We start from the raw sequence: 17,850 nt of genomic DNA, 5'->3' as shown, positions 1-17,850 counted from the left end.
CTCTGTAGAATCCCAGCTTAAAAATCTATACCTAATCAATAACTCTGGCTCCCCAGCCCTTCAGCACCATTTGCAGTTGTGTACTACCATACCTGCTGCCTAGTATTGACCCAGCTAATAGGGTTATTTTGAACATGTTCTTACTCCGTCTCCATTGCTAAAGCTCTTTGTGGAAAATAAGGCAGGTCAAAATTCGTTTTTCAGAAACACAACAATCTGTTATGACGTGGCTAAGTGTTTTAGGCAACCATTCCCACAGTTGTCAAAAATGCTGGGCTCCACTTAGGAAACAAGCTGATCAGCACATGGAAATTACAAAGGCAATCTGTTACCATGGCAGCTAATTAACTTAGAGCAGTCACAGGCCCTTACCCTTGCCTCTCTGCCTCCATTCACCTCCTTTTTAGGTGCGTGTAAATCTTCGCACAAATCCATCAGAGGGAGTGATTCAGTACATTTAATTTGAAGTGTTCACAAGTTGTGTAAAAATATTAGGAATAATAGGAATGGGAATTAATAGAATCCTAATAGGAATAATTTCTCTGCTTTATGAACAACAAACCAAATGTAACCTTCTTGAGGTTTGATCATTTTTTTCCCAATGCAAACAAAGTGCTGAAAATCTGTTAAAGGTATAGCTCACCCTCATGTGTATGACTTTATTTCTTCTGCTGAAAACAAACAAAGATTTTTAGAAGAATGTCTCAGCTCTGTAGGTCCATACAATGCAATGAATGGTGACCCGAAATCCAAAAGATAAAGTCAGCATAAAAGTACATAAGACTCCAGTGGTTTAATCAATGTCTTCTAAAGCAATCCAGTTTATTTTGGGTGAGAACAGACCAAAATCTAACTCCTTTTTCACTGTACATCTTGTCATTGCGGTCTCTAGGCACGATCATGATTTCAAGCTCGATTACACTTCCTAGTACTTGACGCATGCACAGGGGTGCAAGGTGGCTCTATAGGAAGTGTAAGTAGAGATAGTTACAGTAAAGCGTTTACAATGGAAGTGAATGGTGCCAGTTCATAAACATTAAAATATAAATTGTTTCAAATGTATAGCCACAATACAACATTATACATGTAAACACAATTTCTGCAGGATAAATAGCTTACTAAACTCATCAGTGTAAAGGTGTATCCAAAATTATAACTTCGGCAACGCAACGCTCATAAACGGAGTAATTTTATCACACTAAAATCACGTTAACACATATATTGTTTACATATTTTGGCTATACTTCTGATTAACAGTGTGTATTTAATTATTTATGGAGTGGTCCTACAGTACATTGTAAGTGCGTTACAGTTACTTTTGATTTTCGTATATAATTTTTTTAATCTAAAACAAAAGATGCATCAAAATGATTTCATTTATTTTAAACTAGCGGTGTGTAACACATAAAGGACAGGCAAGGAGGAGGCAGGAACCGGCTGAACAATAAACATAAAGTTTAATGGTGACTTAAAACCAACTTAAACAAATGTGCACCACAGCCACGTGCATCTCTCCCTCTCCCAAACTGGTGGCTTCGGCTCGTCTTTATCCCCCTCCCGGCTGATTAGCCCGTTTCAGGGCCACACGTGTGTCTTCATGACCCAGCCCCACCCTCCTCCTCGTCACACTCCTCCATCACCCGACTCAGGTTGGGGAAAGCCCGGCATGACGAAATCCCCTCCCTTCCCGGAGTGGGGGCATTGCCTTTTCGGCCATGTATGCTGACAGGTCTTCCCCACCATTCTAGAGCCCTGGGAGAGATGAGGAGAGGGCAAAGTGAGAGGGCAAGTTCGAGGCGCATCGACAGAGAGAGAGAGAGGAGAGAGAGAAAAACTTGCTTGCCGGCTCCCGGACGCGCTGTCGCCTGGTCCTCAATCACTCCTCCGCCCTCTGGCATCCGTGCTCCATCACGGCCCCGCCACGCCCTCCTCCTCATTGCAAGGTGTTTATTAGAAATGCTGTTCCAGACAGACCAAATATAAGCTATGATTCAGATCCAGCGCTGTGGATACAGTGAGAGTAAAATCCTGAATTTGGGATTTAACTGATCTAATCAAGGTGGGCAGGAAATACGCTGAGGTGTTTATGAGGGTTTGGCCGAAGTTACGAGAGCACGCGTTACTTTCAGATTATTTCCAGACGATTAGCCTGACTGGAGATGTCTTTTTAACCACCTTTGTTCCTCATGCACTTTAAAGATTTCAATGCTTCAGTAGAAGTTAAGCTGAGCATGTCATCAGCAGGACAAATGTGATACTAAAACATGAGCCAATGTGGTTTGTGCTCTTTATCTGTGTTTTTAAATAGACTGAATAGTTTTCTTGCCCTTGGCAGCTTTCCCCGAGAGTGTGATGTGTGTCACTATCATTTGTCTTGGCTGTAGACATTTCCAAAAAAACAGCAAATTCTAGGACATGGATGTTTTTGAACCATTAATGTGAAATGACACTTTTAGCAGTCGATTGCATCAGTGGAGTTAGCCAAAAATTGCTCAAGACTACACACATAGATAATGGACAATATGTGACCTCAGTTTCTTTCTGAAATTGTTCTATTTGCTAATGTTAGCTTCTCTGTGTTGAATAAGTTCCTTAAAGTAAGTGAAATTAATAAATGGGAAGTTCCCATAACTATTCCAGTGGCAATTGTGCCCAGGAAATTGTCAGACTTGTTTGTTGCTAGGTCAGATGTAATCTAAACTTCATGGCCCTTGGTAAAATTGAAAGCCAGCTATGTAATGTGACATAACTGGAATGCTCCCATTATAATCAACTCACCTGTCTACACTGCAGTGCTGCTTCTAAATTTGTGTGTTGTCAAAGTACAGCATTTAGTGCAGGGCTAGTCAACTGGCAGCTCTTGGGCCAAATCAGGTCCACCAATCACTTTTATCTGGCCCCCTGACTGATTTGAATAAAACCATGTTACAGTCTGAAACATCCGAGCGCTTTCTGTGTAAAACTCAGCGGTGAGTTTATCAACACTGCAGTGCGTGCAACAGAATTATTGGTCATCAGAAGCTATCCATGGTCCAGTTCCAGGCCGGAGCACACATGTTTAAGCTGGTCTAAAAGCTTGCTTTTATTCTCAATTCTTTAAGTGGTAAAAGTACATATCTCATCTGTTCAGATTTGTAGAGCTTATATAAACTGATAATGTGATGTGCCATTGAACCTCCAAACATGCATATACGTATCTTGACTATTTTTGGCTCTACATATATACAAATGTGTGTCAGCGTTCTCAGTCCCTAACATCATCAAGGCACAAGTATCTGGGCTGCTGCATAAATGCACAATATGTGCAAGACAAAGAATGGCTTATTTTCCTCCACTGAATAGGAGGATAACAGAAAAAGGAAGAGCTGATGTTTTAATTTTTTTTTTCATTTTAAATGTATTTTATGTGAAGGACAATACTTTCATGCATAGTGGGCACTACAGTGGAAAGCTATTCAAAACCCGTTTTCTTGTATATGCATGGGTTTTGATGGTCTAGTTGCATATCATCCACTCCAGTGAACACTATTGCATCATCCCATACATTGCCACCCATTGGCCAGCCATTGTAAGTGCAACAACGTTTTCTCAAATCCAAGATGGCCAACAGAGTGCCAAAAACACTGGCTAGTGCAGGAATATCGTGCCAATCCTTCTATAGAAGGAGACACTCGCAGGTAAATACAATTTGGTAACATCAAGTAACTACTAAGGAGTAATACAATTGTAAAATTTATGAAGTATTGAATTTATTTTGGGAGGAAATTACAATAAATCATCTGTCCATCATGCATCGCTGGCTATATGTCAACTATGTACAATCAATTCTATTACTGCGACTTTGTTGAAAATACTTAATCTGCAGTAACTTTTTGGGCTGTAATTAATTGATTTATGTTTTTAGAATGTAATTTACAGTTTATGTGACAAAAATACAATTTTGTATAGATTAAATCCATAATCCATTATGTGAGTAACATTTAGTGTCTTCATATTTTGTAGATTTCAAGTGCTGTTTGAGATAGAAAGGCCTACAAGATAGTGGAGCCATTACCATCGGAGTCAAGTGAGGATGATGCTAGTGGCAGTGATGAGGAATGGTTGCCAGAAAAAGGATTAGGAAATGCTAGCAGTAGTGATAGTGGAGCTGAGGATGCAGAGGGAATTGAGGATGCAGATGGAATTGAGGATGCAGAGGGAATTGAGGATACAGAGGGAATTGAGGATACAGAGGGAATTGAGGATACAGAGGGAATTGAGTGTGCAGAGGGAGTTGAGGATGCAGACGGAGTTGAGGATGCAGAGGGAGTTGAGGATGCAGAGGGAATTGAGGATGCAGAGGGAATTGAGGATGCAGAGGAAGTTGAGGATGCAGACGGAGTTGAGGATTATGATTTAGGATTAGGATTTAGAGGGAATTGAGGATGCACCACCTGACAGAGATCAAGGACAGAAAAAGAGCATACATGTCTGGAAAACCAAAGACAACCAGTTTGAGGGAGACTTGCTTTCTTTTTAGAAGAGTGAAAAGTTAATGTTGAGGGAACAGAACCAATAGATTTCTTTATGCATCTATTTCCCGAAGATCTGATGAATGAAATAGTGCACAATACAAACCTTTATGCACTCAAAGAAGGAAAAGAAAATCTGGCCTTGACAAAAAACTAAATGAAGACATTTCTAGGAATCAATATGGCCATGTCATTACTCAAATGGCCAAGATCAAGAATGTACTGGTCATCAGAAGAAGGGCTTCGTCTTGATTTGATAGCAAATGCCATGCCAGTGAACAGATTTGAGCAGATTCTGAGCAGTATATGTTAGCACTAGTAGTATAAGAAGATGTTAAAATATGTGACACATTAGTTTTAACAGCATAATATAGAATTTTGTTCATTGGTTTGCTAAATCCATATTTCAGTTTCATATTTCTTCACAACCCAAATGTATATATATATATATTCTGGATTGTAAGTTCTAAATTAGATTTCCAAGGTTTTCTTATGTGGGTTAATATTGTAAAGATACGAAATTTAGCAAATCTAAATGTTCTTCCTAAGTTTTCATAATTTGCAAACAATAACTCTGTTAAAATTATCATTATAAATTATGCCCTTCATCCAGATTTTAAGAAGGAATTTATAGCCAGACCTTACAAAATGTTAATTGAACACCTCTGACTATGTAATATAAACGAATGCCTAGCATTAACAGTGTTTAATTGTGTGTTGTTTTTAATGTTATCATGTAGTTACAATGAAAGTTTTAGGAAATATAAAAATAGCAAATAAATAAATAAATTCAATTGGCCACTGTCGAGTTTTCATCTGGATAATCTGGCCCTGCATGAAAGTTGTTGAAGAGCCCTGATGTAGTGCACTGGATAAAGAATGTTATTCTTGACCGTTAAGAAAGTACTTATTTAGGTATGCAGGTGACACCTCATTTATACTGCAAGTGAGTGATACGATGCAACAAAACTAGAACATCTACATTGAAAGCACAACCACTGCAGTGCAAGTTCTGGACTTGATGAGCACTCTTGCAGTTTAGTTAGCTTTGTTAATTTTAATGCAAGCAATTCTAAAGCTGAACTGGAAAAGTATGTACTGCATTTGATGAATAATGTACTTTTCTGCTGTTATAAAGAATGTTTTTTTAGGTAGTTGCAGGGGAGTAGTATGACTACATTCCTATGACATCTAGTCAGCTAGTATGGCAGGATAGTAAGTGTTCAGTGGATGCACACTTAAGAAGGGATTTCTCATCTGGTGATTTCTTGCCTACAGTTTTATGAATGCTGATTCGGACATACACTGTTAAAGTAGTAACCTGCAATCTGATGTTAATATTTTTGACTTTGAATAAAACCAGTTAAATGAGATTTTTTTTATTTATATTTTTCTCAGGTTAAGATGTACTCAGTGTAGTTCTCATTTGACATACTGCTTTTGCAAAACTATAGCCAAATATGGAAGGATGCAATTATGGAGCATATATTTCTGAGGGAGAGACTGCAGAGTAGAGTGTAATTGAATTGCATAAAATCCGCGTGTAACACCGCCCACTTAACGCGAGGATCAGCCTCTTCCGTGCCTCACACAGAACCGCCCTGACAGGGGTAGCTAACAGGAGGGAGGGAATGAAAGAGAGATAGAGAGAGAACGGGTAAAGAAAGAGAGAGGTAGGAAAATAGACACTTCAAGACTTCAGAGATCGCATCTTGTCAAAGGGAAAACCGTTGTAATTTCTGCAACAACAACAACAACAAAAAAAAAACACAACAACAAAAAACCTTTAAGCACAGAGACGGACTTTGGAGGACACGTTTGGGACTATCCTAACGGAACACCCTTGAAAACATAAAGACAGACTTCAAATATATACATTGAATGCGTGACCATGACGGCAGCTGTCGATATTAAGCCGTTAACTATAATAAAGTCCGAAAAAGTAGACGGTAAGTTAGTGCAACTCTTTCGTCTTTATCATGATGTTTTGATATTATTGCAAAATGTGTTACTCCCCAGTCAGTTATGAGTAATTTTTGTGAATTCTGAGATCATGTCTGTGTGAAATGCATATACATATCTTTATACATATCTATATGTAAAGATAATAATATAGCATTTACCCACGTTCAAACCGGAACATATTCCGTAAATCGATGCAATATTAAAACTTTTTTGATAACAGCCATACCTATCACTATGTATATACAACGCTCCAGATGTGCCTGTCATCTATTTAGTGTAAACAAATACTTTGTGTTATATACAGTTATATAGCAATATTCAATACTGTGATGCTGTTTTAGGATATTAGGTCCATGATTTATTTTCAGTTATAGGCTACATTTGACCAGCTAAACTTGTTTAGTTGAAAGAATCTGAGCAATTTTTTTTTCATTTAGCAACCGGTTTTATCTAAATTTAGGCCTATACGTTCAGTTTGTTAAACATGTTATGAATGTGTGTTGTGTTTTACACTGGACAGATGTTGTGTCAAGCGCAACCTCTCATGACTTGACACACATCACCGCTTTCATATAGGCGCGTGTCATTTCATGCATGACCAGCGGGCTTTAGTTTTAAATACAGGAGTGATTATTTTTGTGTGGAGGCGACTTTCAAAACATTGCATCATTTAATGTGCATTTAGTGGAGGCAAGTTCTATTCATTATAAAGTCATTGGGCCCCGGGCTTTCTTTCCTTTTATGCAAATAGTATGATAATCTAGGACTGTTATGTGTACATTCATGTTCTTTTTCTTTCTTTCTTTCTTTCTTTCTTTCTTTCTTTCTTTCTTTCTTTCTTTCTTTCTTTCTTTCTTTCTTTCTTTCTTTCTTTCTTTCTTTCTTTGTGTTTGATGTGAGTGCCCTTATTTTTGTGATTTCTCACACACACACACACACACACACACACACACACACACACACACACACACACACACACACACACACAAACGCAAGCATGCATGCGTGTCATTGCAGGGAAATTCCCTCTTGGCTATAAAAATGGTCAATGTCAACTGAATGATGCTTGTCATGATGCATTTTTCACTGTCCATTCATACCACATCCATTAACCCCCACCACTGACCCAGCCATGCCTGACCAGGGTGAAGGAAGGGAGGGCAGATGCCATGCTGGTTAAGCAGTCAGCAGTTTCACACTCCTCCGCTCTACTCCTTAAGATTGGAATAAAGTAACGTGTGTGCAAGTGGGAAGTTAGCACATGCCGTGGCCCGGTGTACTTGGAATCCTAAGAAACTGACCCTCTTTTTGGCCCGGAAGGGCAGGGTGAGTTCAGTGGCTGTTTGTTTCCCTACGATACAATGTACAGCTGGTGGCTATACACACAGTATTCCAAACTCCCTTACTCTTACACTCACACACACACACACCATTGACACCGCCAGCTGTTAATACATCATGGAAAAAAAAAAAGACATTCACCTTTGCAAGCTTGTCAGAACGAAAGAACTCCAGTCTGATGTGTAAGATGTGCTATGAATCATTACCACACTTGCATATTCTCACAATCACACAGGCCTGCATGTACAAATGCAAACTGTCATGCACTTGCAATTAATTACATGAACATGCACTTTCCAACCAACATTCACAAAGCGCAGTGTCCAATCGGGCTTTCCCTATGCATGGAAAAACAGTTTTCCGCTGTTAAAAAAGAAAAAAAAAGTGCTGATACTTTCAGCAGGGTTGCCAAAATATCGTGCTATCTTGCAAAACTATTTCTGAAGACGAGCTCCCTCAAGTTCAATCAACCGTAAGTGTTTAGGCCAGGGTGAACGCAACTCACTGCCTTCGATTTTAAACTGCATGTTTGACTTATTTGTTGTTGTTCTGCTTCTTTAGTCATAAAATATGGTTATGTGAACCTTGTGGGTATCTTTTGACAGTCCCATACCTGTTGGGGTGTTAAGCTCTGGCACACTGACACAAATTCTAATTTATACTATGTGTGCATATTGTTAATGTGGAGAGAGTGTAGCCTAGACATGAAGCATCTGATCCCAGTTCGTATTGGGTCTTAAATCTAGACAAGTGAGCAATATCTTGAGAAGACAACAGTTAGTAAAGAGACAAGCCTGCCTTCCCTCAATCTTCTTCTGCATTTTGACTGTTTATATAAAAGTGAATAATGGTTGAATTCAATCAATTGTCACACACAAAAAGACATGTAGTGAATGAAGGGACAATGAGAGCCACACAAGAGGAGGACAGCCTCGATTAACACACATTTATTAATGAAATGACTAAAATAAAAATGTGTGTGGAGTTAGTGCAAAACAATCTCCATTTAACAAAAAAAAAACCGACTGACTAAAATGAATGAATATGGCATGATGAAATATTCACTGAATTTAAAATATGTTTTTGTCAAAGACAAATTTTTTTTATTATATTAGTTTTAGGTAGGTCGAGCTTGCAACCGTCTAAGCAGGCCACAAGTCATTCACAAGAACGGCCCTATTGGCCAAAAACATAAACTCATGTAACATCTGTGTGCTAAAACTACTAATGCTGCCCCTACCCATCAAACTTTTGTTTTGAGCATCTTCTGAGGTCTCTGCTTTGAACAGTGTGTTGTCAAAATGCTTGACAACAGGACCACTCCTTTCATCTCTGACCAAAGACTACTTAGCACAGAGAAATGAGTCAGCATCTACATGATAGATAGCAAGAGGTCACCTCCCACTCATTTCAGCCTAATGAAAGAACTGTAGAGAAATAGCCCTTGATCAGGGCATCTCCTCTTTGCTTTCTCCTTCTTTCCATCTCTCTCCCCGTGTGTCTTTCTCAGGGTTCAGTTAGTGACAGGAATGTCTGAGGACTGGGTGGGCTGCCTGCTACCTGCTTTTATCTGATTAAGAACCTCAAACCCCCTATAAGCCTATTCGCACACCCATGCTTCTGACACTCATACCCTGGGCACTATTGATAGAGTGGTATCCAAGCATTATCAGGGATGGCAGACATCCTGAAGAGATGATAATGCAAGCTGGCAGTGATTTTCTCAACTTTACAACAATGTATCTAAATATGATCTCGATTCCCATGTTACATAACAGTACAAGCAAAGGTTTCGGTAATGCCAACTTCTTCTCACTTTCCCCAGGCCTGTGCATGCCTCGCTACCTGACAGCTGTGCAAACATGAAGCTGGGCAATCAAGGTTGGTCTTTTGTGGGTCTCAGATGAAGCCAAACAAATGACTCAGCCTGAACGCAATTTTTATAGGCCGTTGAACAGTGTACAAGTCACTACGGAAAGTATGTTCCTACTTGAGCTGTAGGGCATGTTCAAGGTGATAGAACCTACAATAGAACAATAATCTTCTAGAGGTAATAGGACTCATATTTGACAGTCAGCATTGATTCACCAGACTGGAAATATCTAATGGAAATATTGCAGCGCTTGAGGCTAAGATGAAACACTGTCAGATCAGACGGTCTTGCGTACTAGTCCTGAATGACTCCCCCATAACAGAATGTCCATTGGTTAAATGACTCCCCTGTCAAATTCTTTCTGGTTAACACATTTTTTATGGTTCCCTTTAAAGCAAAGTCATTCATGGGGGTTACTTTCAGTGAAATCAGAGTGGAACATTGTGAGTTTGTGTAAAAATAACTAATATTTAACTCTGATATTCTAAGCCTTTATTGTTGCATTCTGTCAACTGTCAGTGTTGGGGAACCTGCTTTGAATCTGTAGCTTCCCAACCTACAAGGTACACATAACTTAAAATAGTCTCTTAACTACAGTGAAGCTACTGTTTTAAAAAATGAGTTAGCTACATTAAAACCAAAAAGTAGCTTACTACATTAAAGCTATTTAAATAAGAATGTATTTTTAAATATAGGCCATTTAAAATCTTGCAGCGTTGCGTCATCATGGCAACAAAGTTGGAAAATGTAATACAGCTTTACGCTGATAAGGTTAGTAAGTGATTTTCTCACACTAAAATTATGTTAACATGTATATATAATGTTTACATCTTATGGCATCTTACGGCTTTACTTTTGAAAACAGTGTGTATTTTAACATTTATGAACTGGCCCATGTCAATTCCATTGTGCGTAGCTTGCAATTTTTGCTTTTTTTATTAAAGAAACAAGGGACGAATCAAATTTGTTTTTTGTGGTAATCAACAGTATACCAAAAATGGTGTTTATTAAGCTTAACTTGTATTGAACCCGTAACATTCCTTTAAGTTAGTAGCGTTTCTTGTTACTTTTAGTAAGTCACTCCCCCAAACTTGTTGGCTTTTTAACAGCAGAAACACTTTCTAAACTGTTGCGTCTGTCAGAATGACTGAATGATGTCACGTTTTCACTGTAGCATATTTGTGACACAATTTGCTGTATTGCAGTTTGAAATCTTCCCAACAGTTACCTCTGGCCCGCTACTTTGAACTTCAAAAGATCACAACAAAAGCAAAAGACACAGCATGCCCCCCAGCACACACATTTTACTACACCCATTTCTCCCCTCTGTCCCATGTCTCTCTCTCTCTCTCCAAAACTTTTTTCCTTGCGTTCTTGTCTCTCTCTTATGTGGACCACATGGGCTCTCGACTCGTCTCCTTGGCCCCTAATGTAGCGTCTGCCTAGTGCTGTCTTCTTCCCACCGCGTACTACAGGCTAATTACTGAGTCACAGCCCCTGCTGAGCTGACTCCAGCACCCACCCCTCTCCCATAAGACATTAGCCCCTCTGGTGGGCTCCAGACAGCCTCCTGGGAGGTGAGAGGCCCTAGATGTGAGTAAGCCAGTCTGACCGGTGCCTCTCTTTCCATGCCACTCTTGTTTTTAACTGTGGCTGTTTTACAGATGTCTCTCGGTTACCGTGCATGTTCTTAGCTACTAGACATGGAGGAGGGCATTGAGTCTGGTTTTTAGATCAGAGTGCTGTCCAGACTGGTTCTGGCTATGTCTCTCACAGCTCAGGGAAGCAAAGGAGGACCTGTTCCCAGATTCAGCTCTCCCATTGGTGTATACGCTTTCACCAAGTCACCTGTTTTAGTTCTCAGGAGTTAGAGCTGTTTTTGCAATTAACCTATTTTTGTCTCACCTCTTTGAATACAAATTCTTAGTTGTGCTACATATGGTTCTGTGGATAGTTTGTCTTTCTTCTGTGGAACATGAAAGATGATGTTTGGTAGAATCTTACCCTCAGTCAGTATGTTTACATGCACTGTTATATCGAGCTACAGTTGTTTTTTGCATAGTTGAGCTACAGCCTTCATCTGTCTGCCCATTTATACATGGCATAATGCATAATTGGATATTTGAAGGAAAGTCGTCTGCTGAGGAAGTATTAAATACAGGTTGCACACCACCTCTGTCTCTTAGAGCATGAGCACAACGTCTAGGCCAATTGTGGTCTGATTAGCATGTGTACTGTACATTAGAGCCTGACCGATATGGAATTTTTGAGACCGATACTGATTTTAGAGGGGGGAAATTCACCTATTACCGATATGGTGGCCGGACCTTTTCTGTGTGGATTGTTCACCGATTTTGCACCGATATAACTATGCAAAGGTTCTCAGAAGGCTGCTTTCTTAAACAAATATTTTTTATCAAAGAATATTTGACATTATGATTATACATTGTCAACAAATTCTATAAATAAAGAAGAATTAAAAATACAATAAATAGCTTTAAAAACATCAGTACTGTATGTTTAGTATCAGTCAGTTATTGACCATTAAAATAAAGAATAAATTCAAATAAAATAAATTGCTAAATAAACATCAGTACTGTTTAGTATCATTCAAATGCTGACCATTAAAATAAAGAATAAATACAAATAAAATAAATAGCTAAATAAACATCAGTACTGTATGTTTAGTATAGGTGAAATGCTGACTATTTTAATACTGCCTGTCAATTATTGGCAGGTTGTTAAACAAGAAGCATTTACACCTGCCGAGTGAAGAGATAAAAAGCGGCAGAGGTGTTACACCGTATTCTGCTATACAACTTTCAACTGGTGGAAAACCAGACTTTTAAATATTACATTTTGTTTATGCAACAACTGGAATTCGTTTGAAGGGGTACCAAACTGTGAATACTGAACAAAACAGTTTGGTGAATACATGTTTACACATTAGCTTCCACTCAGCTGACAAGCAATGAAATTAGCTACGTGGTTAGCTATAAGCTCTTTATCACTTACAGTAAAAGATGGACCAGCATTGCATCTCACCAACTAGGTTACAGCATAGCGTGAAATCAACAATAAACAGAAACAATCCACCACGCACTGTTGTATACTTAGCTGAAAAAAGATGCTCTGATGTTTACCTTTCAATCTGCTACATTACTGACTGCACTGAAAAACTATAGCTGGCTAACAGCAAACAGACATGAGTGACATGGTTGTCAGGGATAGGGTTAATGTTATATTACTTATATTGTAAAGGGAAAATGATGGGGTCAGTGTTTATTAACTTTCCAGTATGTATTTCAGAAACTAGTAAGCAACTTGCCGAGAAGACACCGCACAAATCTGCATCGCTTAAATCGCTTAATCATTTAAATCTGTAAACAATGGTGTCGGAGCGCGCTCTGCTGGACAAACTACATTATGACACCAATTCTAAAGTATTGTTTTCTGCATTGTATGTTGTGAAAAAAAGTTCTCAAATCTGCGCATATTGGTAAACATATACGCAGATACCGATATATCGGTGAAAGGCTAATATCAGTCGGGCACTACTTCACATGCTGGACAAAGCCAAGCTGCAATCACATTATCTACATCTGTTAGTTTGACTTTGAAAAAATGGACTGGTACGATTCTATTCAGACTTAAGCGTTTACATGATATTTTAAAAAGAATAATAATTGTTTTAGTCATACTCAAATATAACTTTTAAAGTACATGTAAATCTAATGTGACACAATTCACGTTTATTGTATCTACCTAACATCTCCTTTTGTGTTCCACAGAAGAAGAAAGTCATACAGGATTAGAGTAAATGATACTTATAATGTTTGGTGAAATTTTCTTTTTAGGCTTTTCGCAGAAGCTACTTTCTGTGGTCCAGGTGTTTGGCTGTAACTAGGTTTTTGGTCTCTCTCTGCTACTTGATGTACAGCTGAATAGAAGGCACAAAATTCTTGGCAGTCACAAGAGCCGCCACAGCTGGGACTCTTTCACGTTCAACTTTCTCCATGCTATCTACATATTTCTGACAGAGAGGCTCTGCTTGGGCGATTTAGGGACGGGATCCTTTAAAGGCATTCTGTGTAGGTGTCTGGACTGAATCCAAGAAGCACTCGTAATGAGGGCTAGTCTTTGACATTGTTCACTTACATCAGTAGAGTATGGTGGGATCCAACAACTCACCCTTTTCTCATAAAACCACAGATCAGGGTTTGTTGTAAATCATTATTATTATTATTTTTTATCTTCCCTGGTAAAAAGACCAGCTTAACCATGATGCAGTTCCCATGTTGGTATAGACTGCTTATGCTGGCTAGTGCTGGTTTGGTGCTGGGCTAGCTGGTGGACCAGCATATCCATGCTTTTCACCAGCAAAGACCAGAATGGTCTTTTTATGAAGCTGGTTAAGCTAGTTTAAAAGTCTAGTTGTGACATCAGCACAGCAGCATCCCATTACCAGCACCCAAAACACAACAAAAGCTGGTGAACAGCAATGCTGTTCTTTCAGCAGAGTTGTGTGAGTGCACTTGGAAATACGTATGAACAAGAAATGTTTTTGGAGATTTAGACTATTCCTCACATAGTCATGAACTGCTAAGATGTGTAACGTTCTGTGCTTCTTCCTTTTGCTGCTCATAAATGAATATATTTGATGTTGACATTTGTCAACATAGAGATATTTTCATTTTCTGAAATGATGCACAAGAACAAAGATTTACTATGCTGCACATTTCAGAATTCATTCATCTATTTTCGGCTCATGATCTTTTTCACTTGCTACAGTTGTGGTGCTTTTCTCTGCATACAGTTAATCATGTTAGTGTTCTATTTAGAATGGAACTCAAAGACACATTGGATTTAAGGTCACAAATTCAGAACAAACTCACAAAATATCCCATCCACATTAGTGATTGTAAAACAAGGCAGGAATGTGTGGCATGATACATAAAAACAATGTGGTCTGTGGGGAATTAATTTACTTAGAATGCATCTGTTGGCCATCGGCTGGCTCCACAACAGCAGAAACCATTAGCCATTAGCTTGCTAATTGCATACAGAGCTTTCTTGCCTTAATTTGCCTGACACAGAAAGCTGCTTGCTCATAAACTTACCTCAGGCATGACTGACTGCTAGCATATGCACTTGTTTTGATCATACTATTTTCTATGCATGTATATCAAAAACTAAGAATGTGTTGTTTTTCCCCTTGAAACGCTGGAGTTTCAGGTACATTTAGAGGTGGTTTATGTTGGAGATTTCGAGAAGGAATGTTGCAGAGAGAGTAAACATTTTGTCAGGTTCAGCATTTGTTTGTTCTTAAGTCTAAACAGTTAATTTAATATGCACTCATCCAAGTGGTCTGTTGGAGGTAAATGTGTCCTGCGATACAATTCAGCACTTTCAGTTTGCATGCTGCAAACCGCCTCTGCTTTTCTTTAAAAGATGCGTAGTAGCATCGCTTTATGCATCACTTTACAGTCTAAACATGCAATTGCAGACAGTTAATCAAAGCTAGGTTTTGGAAGTGCAGTCAGTTATGTTTTTTTGTAGAAATGCACTGGCATGAAATTTCTCACTCTTTTTAGGGTTTGGATAAGTGATTTAAGATTTAAGGGACATTAGATTAGATTTAGATTTATTTCAGGTACAGAGCAGTACAGTACATTGGAATTATTGTGCTTGTATCACAGTCAATTTTATAAATATAACTAAAAAAGAAAATAAACACAATATATATATATATATATATATACATATGAAATGTAATAATTTATAAATAAAACAAAATTCAATTGAAAATGATTCCATCAAACATCTTGTTGAGGTGTTTAGAGATCATGCGAGTGAGGTGTGTGTGGGGGTGGGGGGTATCTTCCTTCAACCTTAATGTCTTTTGCAATAAATCTGACAGTGGCTGGAAAACAAACAAAAAACTATTGTAAAAGCATGCCTTATGAGTGGTGCTATTCTATTTTATGGTTAGATTTGGGGTTTGGGTTAGGAGTTTAACTTATGAAAAAAAATGTCACTCTCCTGTTGTACACAAGTGTGATTATTCAGTGCAAGATTTTCAGTGTGCATTTAATTAAAGGCTAGCAAGTCTCATGAAGTTTAAAGTAAAGTAGATCTAAAGGATGGATACATTCCTTTTCTATTGCTCTCAAATGTGGGGCCAATGTGTGACCCACTGATGGTGCTGTTGTGCATTGTGTGAATGTGTGTGAGGCCATCCAGAGAACACGGGGCACCCAGTGGCTGGGTCTCTAAGAATAGCCACAGTGTTCCCGGGCAGGAGACCCCCGAGGCTTGACCCCGATGGGAGCACAGACTCGGCGCTGCCTTTGGGAGCTCAATTGTGGGCCGCTTCTATTCCTGTCCCTGCCCGGCCTGGTCTGCATGCTTTCAGATGGAAATCTAAACAGTGGGCAGAACAACCACTTCTCTCACTGAATCCCCCACCCTTGGCCCTGCCTTGTTCAGATCAGAGCTGCTGGGTGAATGGCCCTCCTTCATTCGGGCCAGGTTTAACAGTCTCGCTGTCAAATGCTCTGGGAGAGATATAGCAAGAGATAAAGAACCAAAGGTGGTTTACGGCCCACTCTGACACCCTGTTGAGACATACAAATGTCATTATGCAGAAATGGCTCCCACTGGTGCTCCATAAAGACTTTTTCCTGGGATGCATTTTTTTTATTGTATTTTCTTCTTTCTCTTTGATAATATGATTGATTTATTGATTGTTTATGATACGATGATTGATTATGATATTGCCCACTATCTTTTTGTTTTCACCCAGAAGTACCCACACATTTTACCTCAGATTTAAAGGGATAGTCCCAAAAATTCTTTCATCATTTACTCACCATCATGTGTTCCAGCTTCTTTTTTTTTTCTATACAATGAAAGTGAATGGTAGCTGAGGATGTTAATCCCTAACAATGTATCTGACATCTCATATAGTGCTTCACAGAAGAAAGAAAAGCATATAGGTCTTGAATAAAACAAATATTCCACTGAATATATCTGTAACCTTACTGTATTTTTGTAGTCGCCATCCAGTCTCAGTCACCATTTAGTGTCTTTGTATGGAAAAATATTCAATGAATGTGAATGGTGACTGTTCCATTGAAGAAAGAACATCACATGGGTTTGGTGCAAAATGAGGTATAAGGTAAATGAGTAAATTATAACAAAAATATTTTTGGATGAACTGTCCCTTTTATTTTGATGTGATAAAATTCTGCAGTTCTGAAGATGTGTGCCATGATATGCTAATTTGGCGAATAGACACAATCCCTACAAGCACAAAAGGCACATTCAGAAGCTTAAATACTGTCCAGACTATTGAGGGACTCAAATAGCTATTTGTATTTTTGAACCCCCCCCACACACACACACACACTCACACACTCACACACAATCTGGAGACTGACCCAGGCTAGATGTACATAAGTCAATAAATCACTGAATACACTACAGAAAACACTTTGAGAATGAATGGACTGGATGGGCAGGGCTCCGTGGTCATGCCAGAGGTGATGTCATCCCTTCGGAGACTCCATTCATGCTGTCTTGGATGCTCTAAAATTACAGATAAGTGAATCATCCAACCCCTCCCCACCACGCCTGACTCCTTGAGACCACCAGGGCCCCATGACTATAATCACAATTTCACAACTCCCTGACCAAAGCACAGATCTGTGTACTGAAGATAGACACACACAACACACACATCCATACTACCCAATGCACATCTGCATTGTTATTGTATAATGTGAAGATTTTCCATGTGGGACTGTATGGCTGAGGCCCAACATTTGTTGTAATATTGTTCAATAGACATAATTATCACAGATGTATATCTGTGGTCATTATTATTGCTGTTAAGATACCCTAATGTACATATCACTTACCCTAGTTTTTGTTTAAACTTGCAGAAGTAAGCATTCGTTTTCTTTACAGAAGAACATGGGGCTACTTTCTCTGATAAAGCCCCATGTGATGCCTTTGTTATACTGTATCTGTGGACATGATCGGTCAATACTAATGTCAACCATGTTGGTGATTACTGTTCATAGAGCCTATTTCAGCTCTATTTCTCTCTCTGTATTAACAGCATGTTGAGTGTCATTAAGATTAAAGTTTTGCTTT

The 17,850-nt window shown here is 38.9% G+C and overlaps 1 protein-coding gene across 3 annotated transcripts in view; it reads left to right on the top strand.

Moving 5' to 3' along the window:
- Positions 1-17,850, top strand: part of ets1 (v-ets avian erythroblastosis virus E26 oncogene homolog 1) — a 68,624-nt gene that overhangs the window by 23,577 nt on the left and 27,197 nt on the right. The window contains exon 1 of one of the 3 annotated variants that reach the window (XM_052151978.1): positions 5,848-6,460. The exons of the other annotated variants lie outside the window; for them this stretch is intronic. Coding sequence (XP_052007938.1) covers positions 6,403-6,460 — 58 coding nt within the window. The 5' untranslated portion in view covers positions 5,848-6,402. Of the gene's footprint in view, positions 1-5,847; positions 6,461-17,850 lie in introns of those variants that run through there. 3 annotated transcript variants of the gene reach the window in all.

Source organism: Xyrauchen texanus, chromosome 21 (assembly GCF_025860055.1).
Source record: "Xyrauchen texanus isolate HMW12.3.18 chromosome 21, RBS_HiC_50CHRs, whole genome shotgun sequence".
NCBI lineage: Eukaryota > Metazoa > Chordata > Actinopteri > Cypriniformes > Catostomidae > Xyrauchen > Xyrauchen texanus.
Note: the sequence above shows the minus strand (reverse complement) of the source record. Positions and strands in the feature narration are given on the sequence as shown.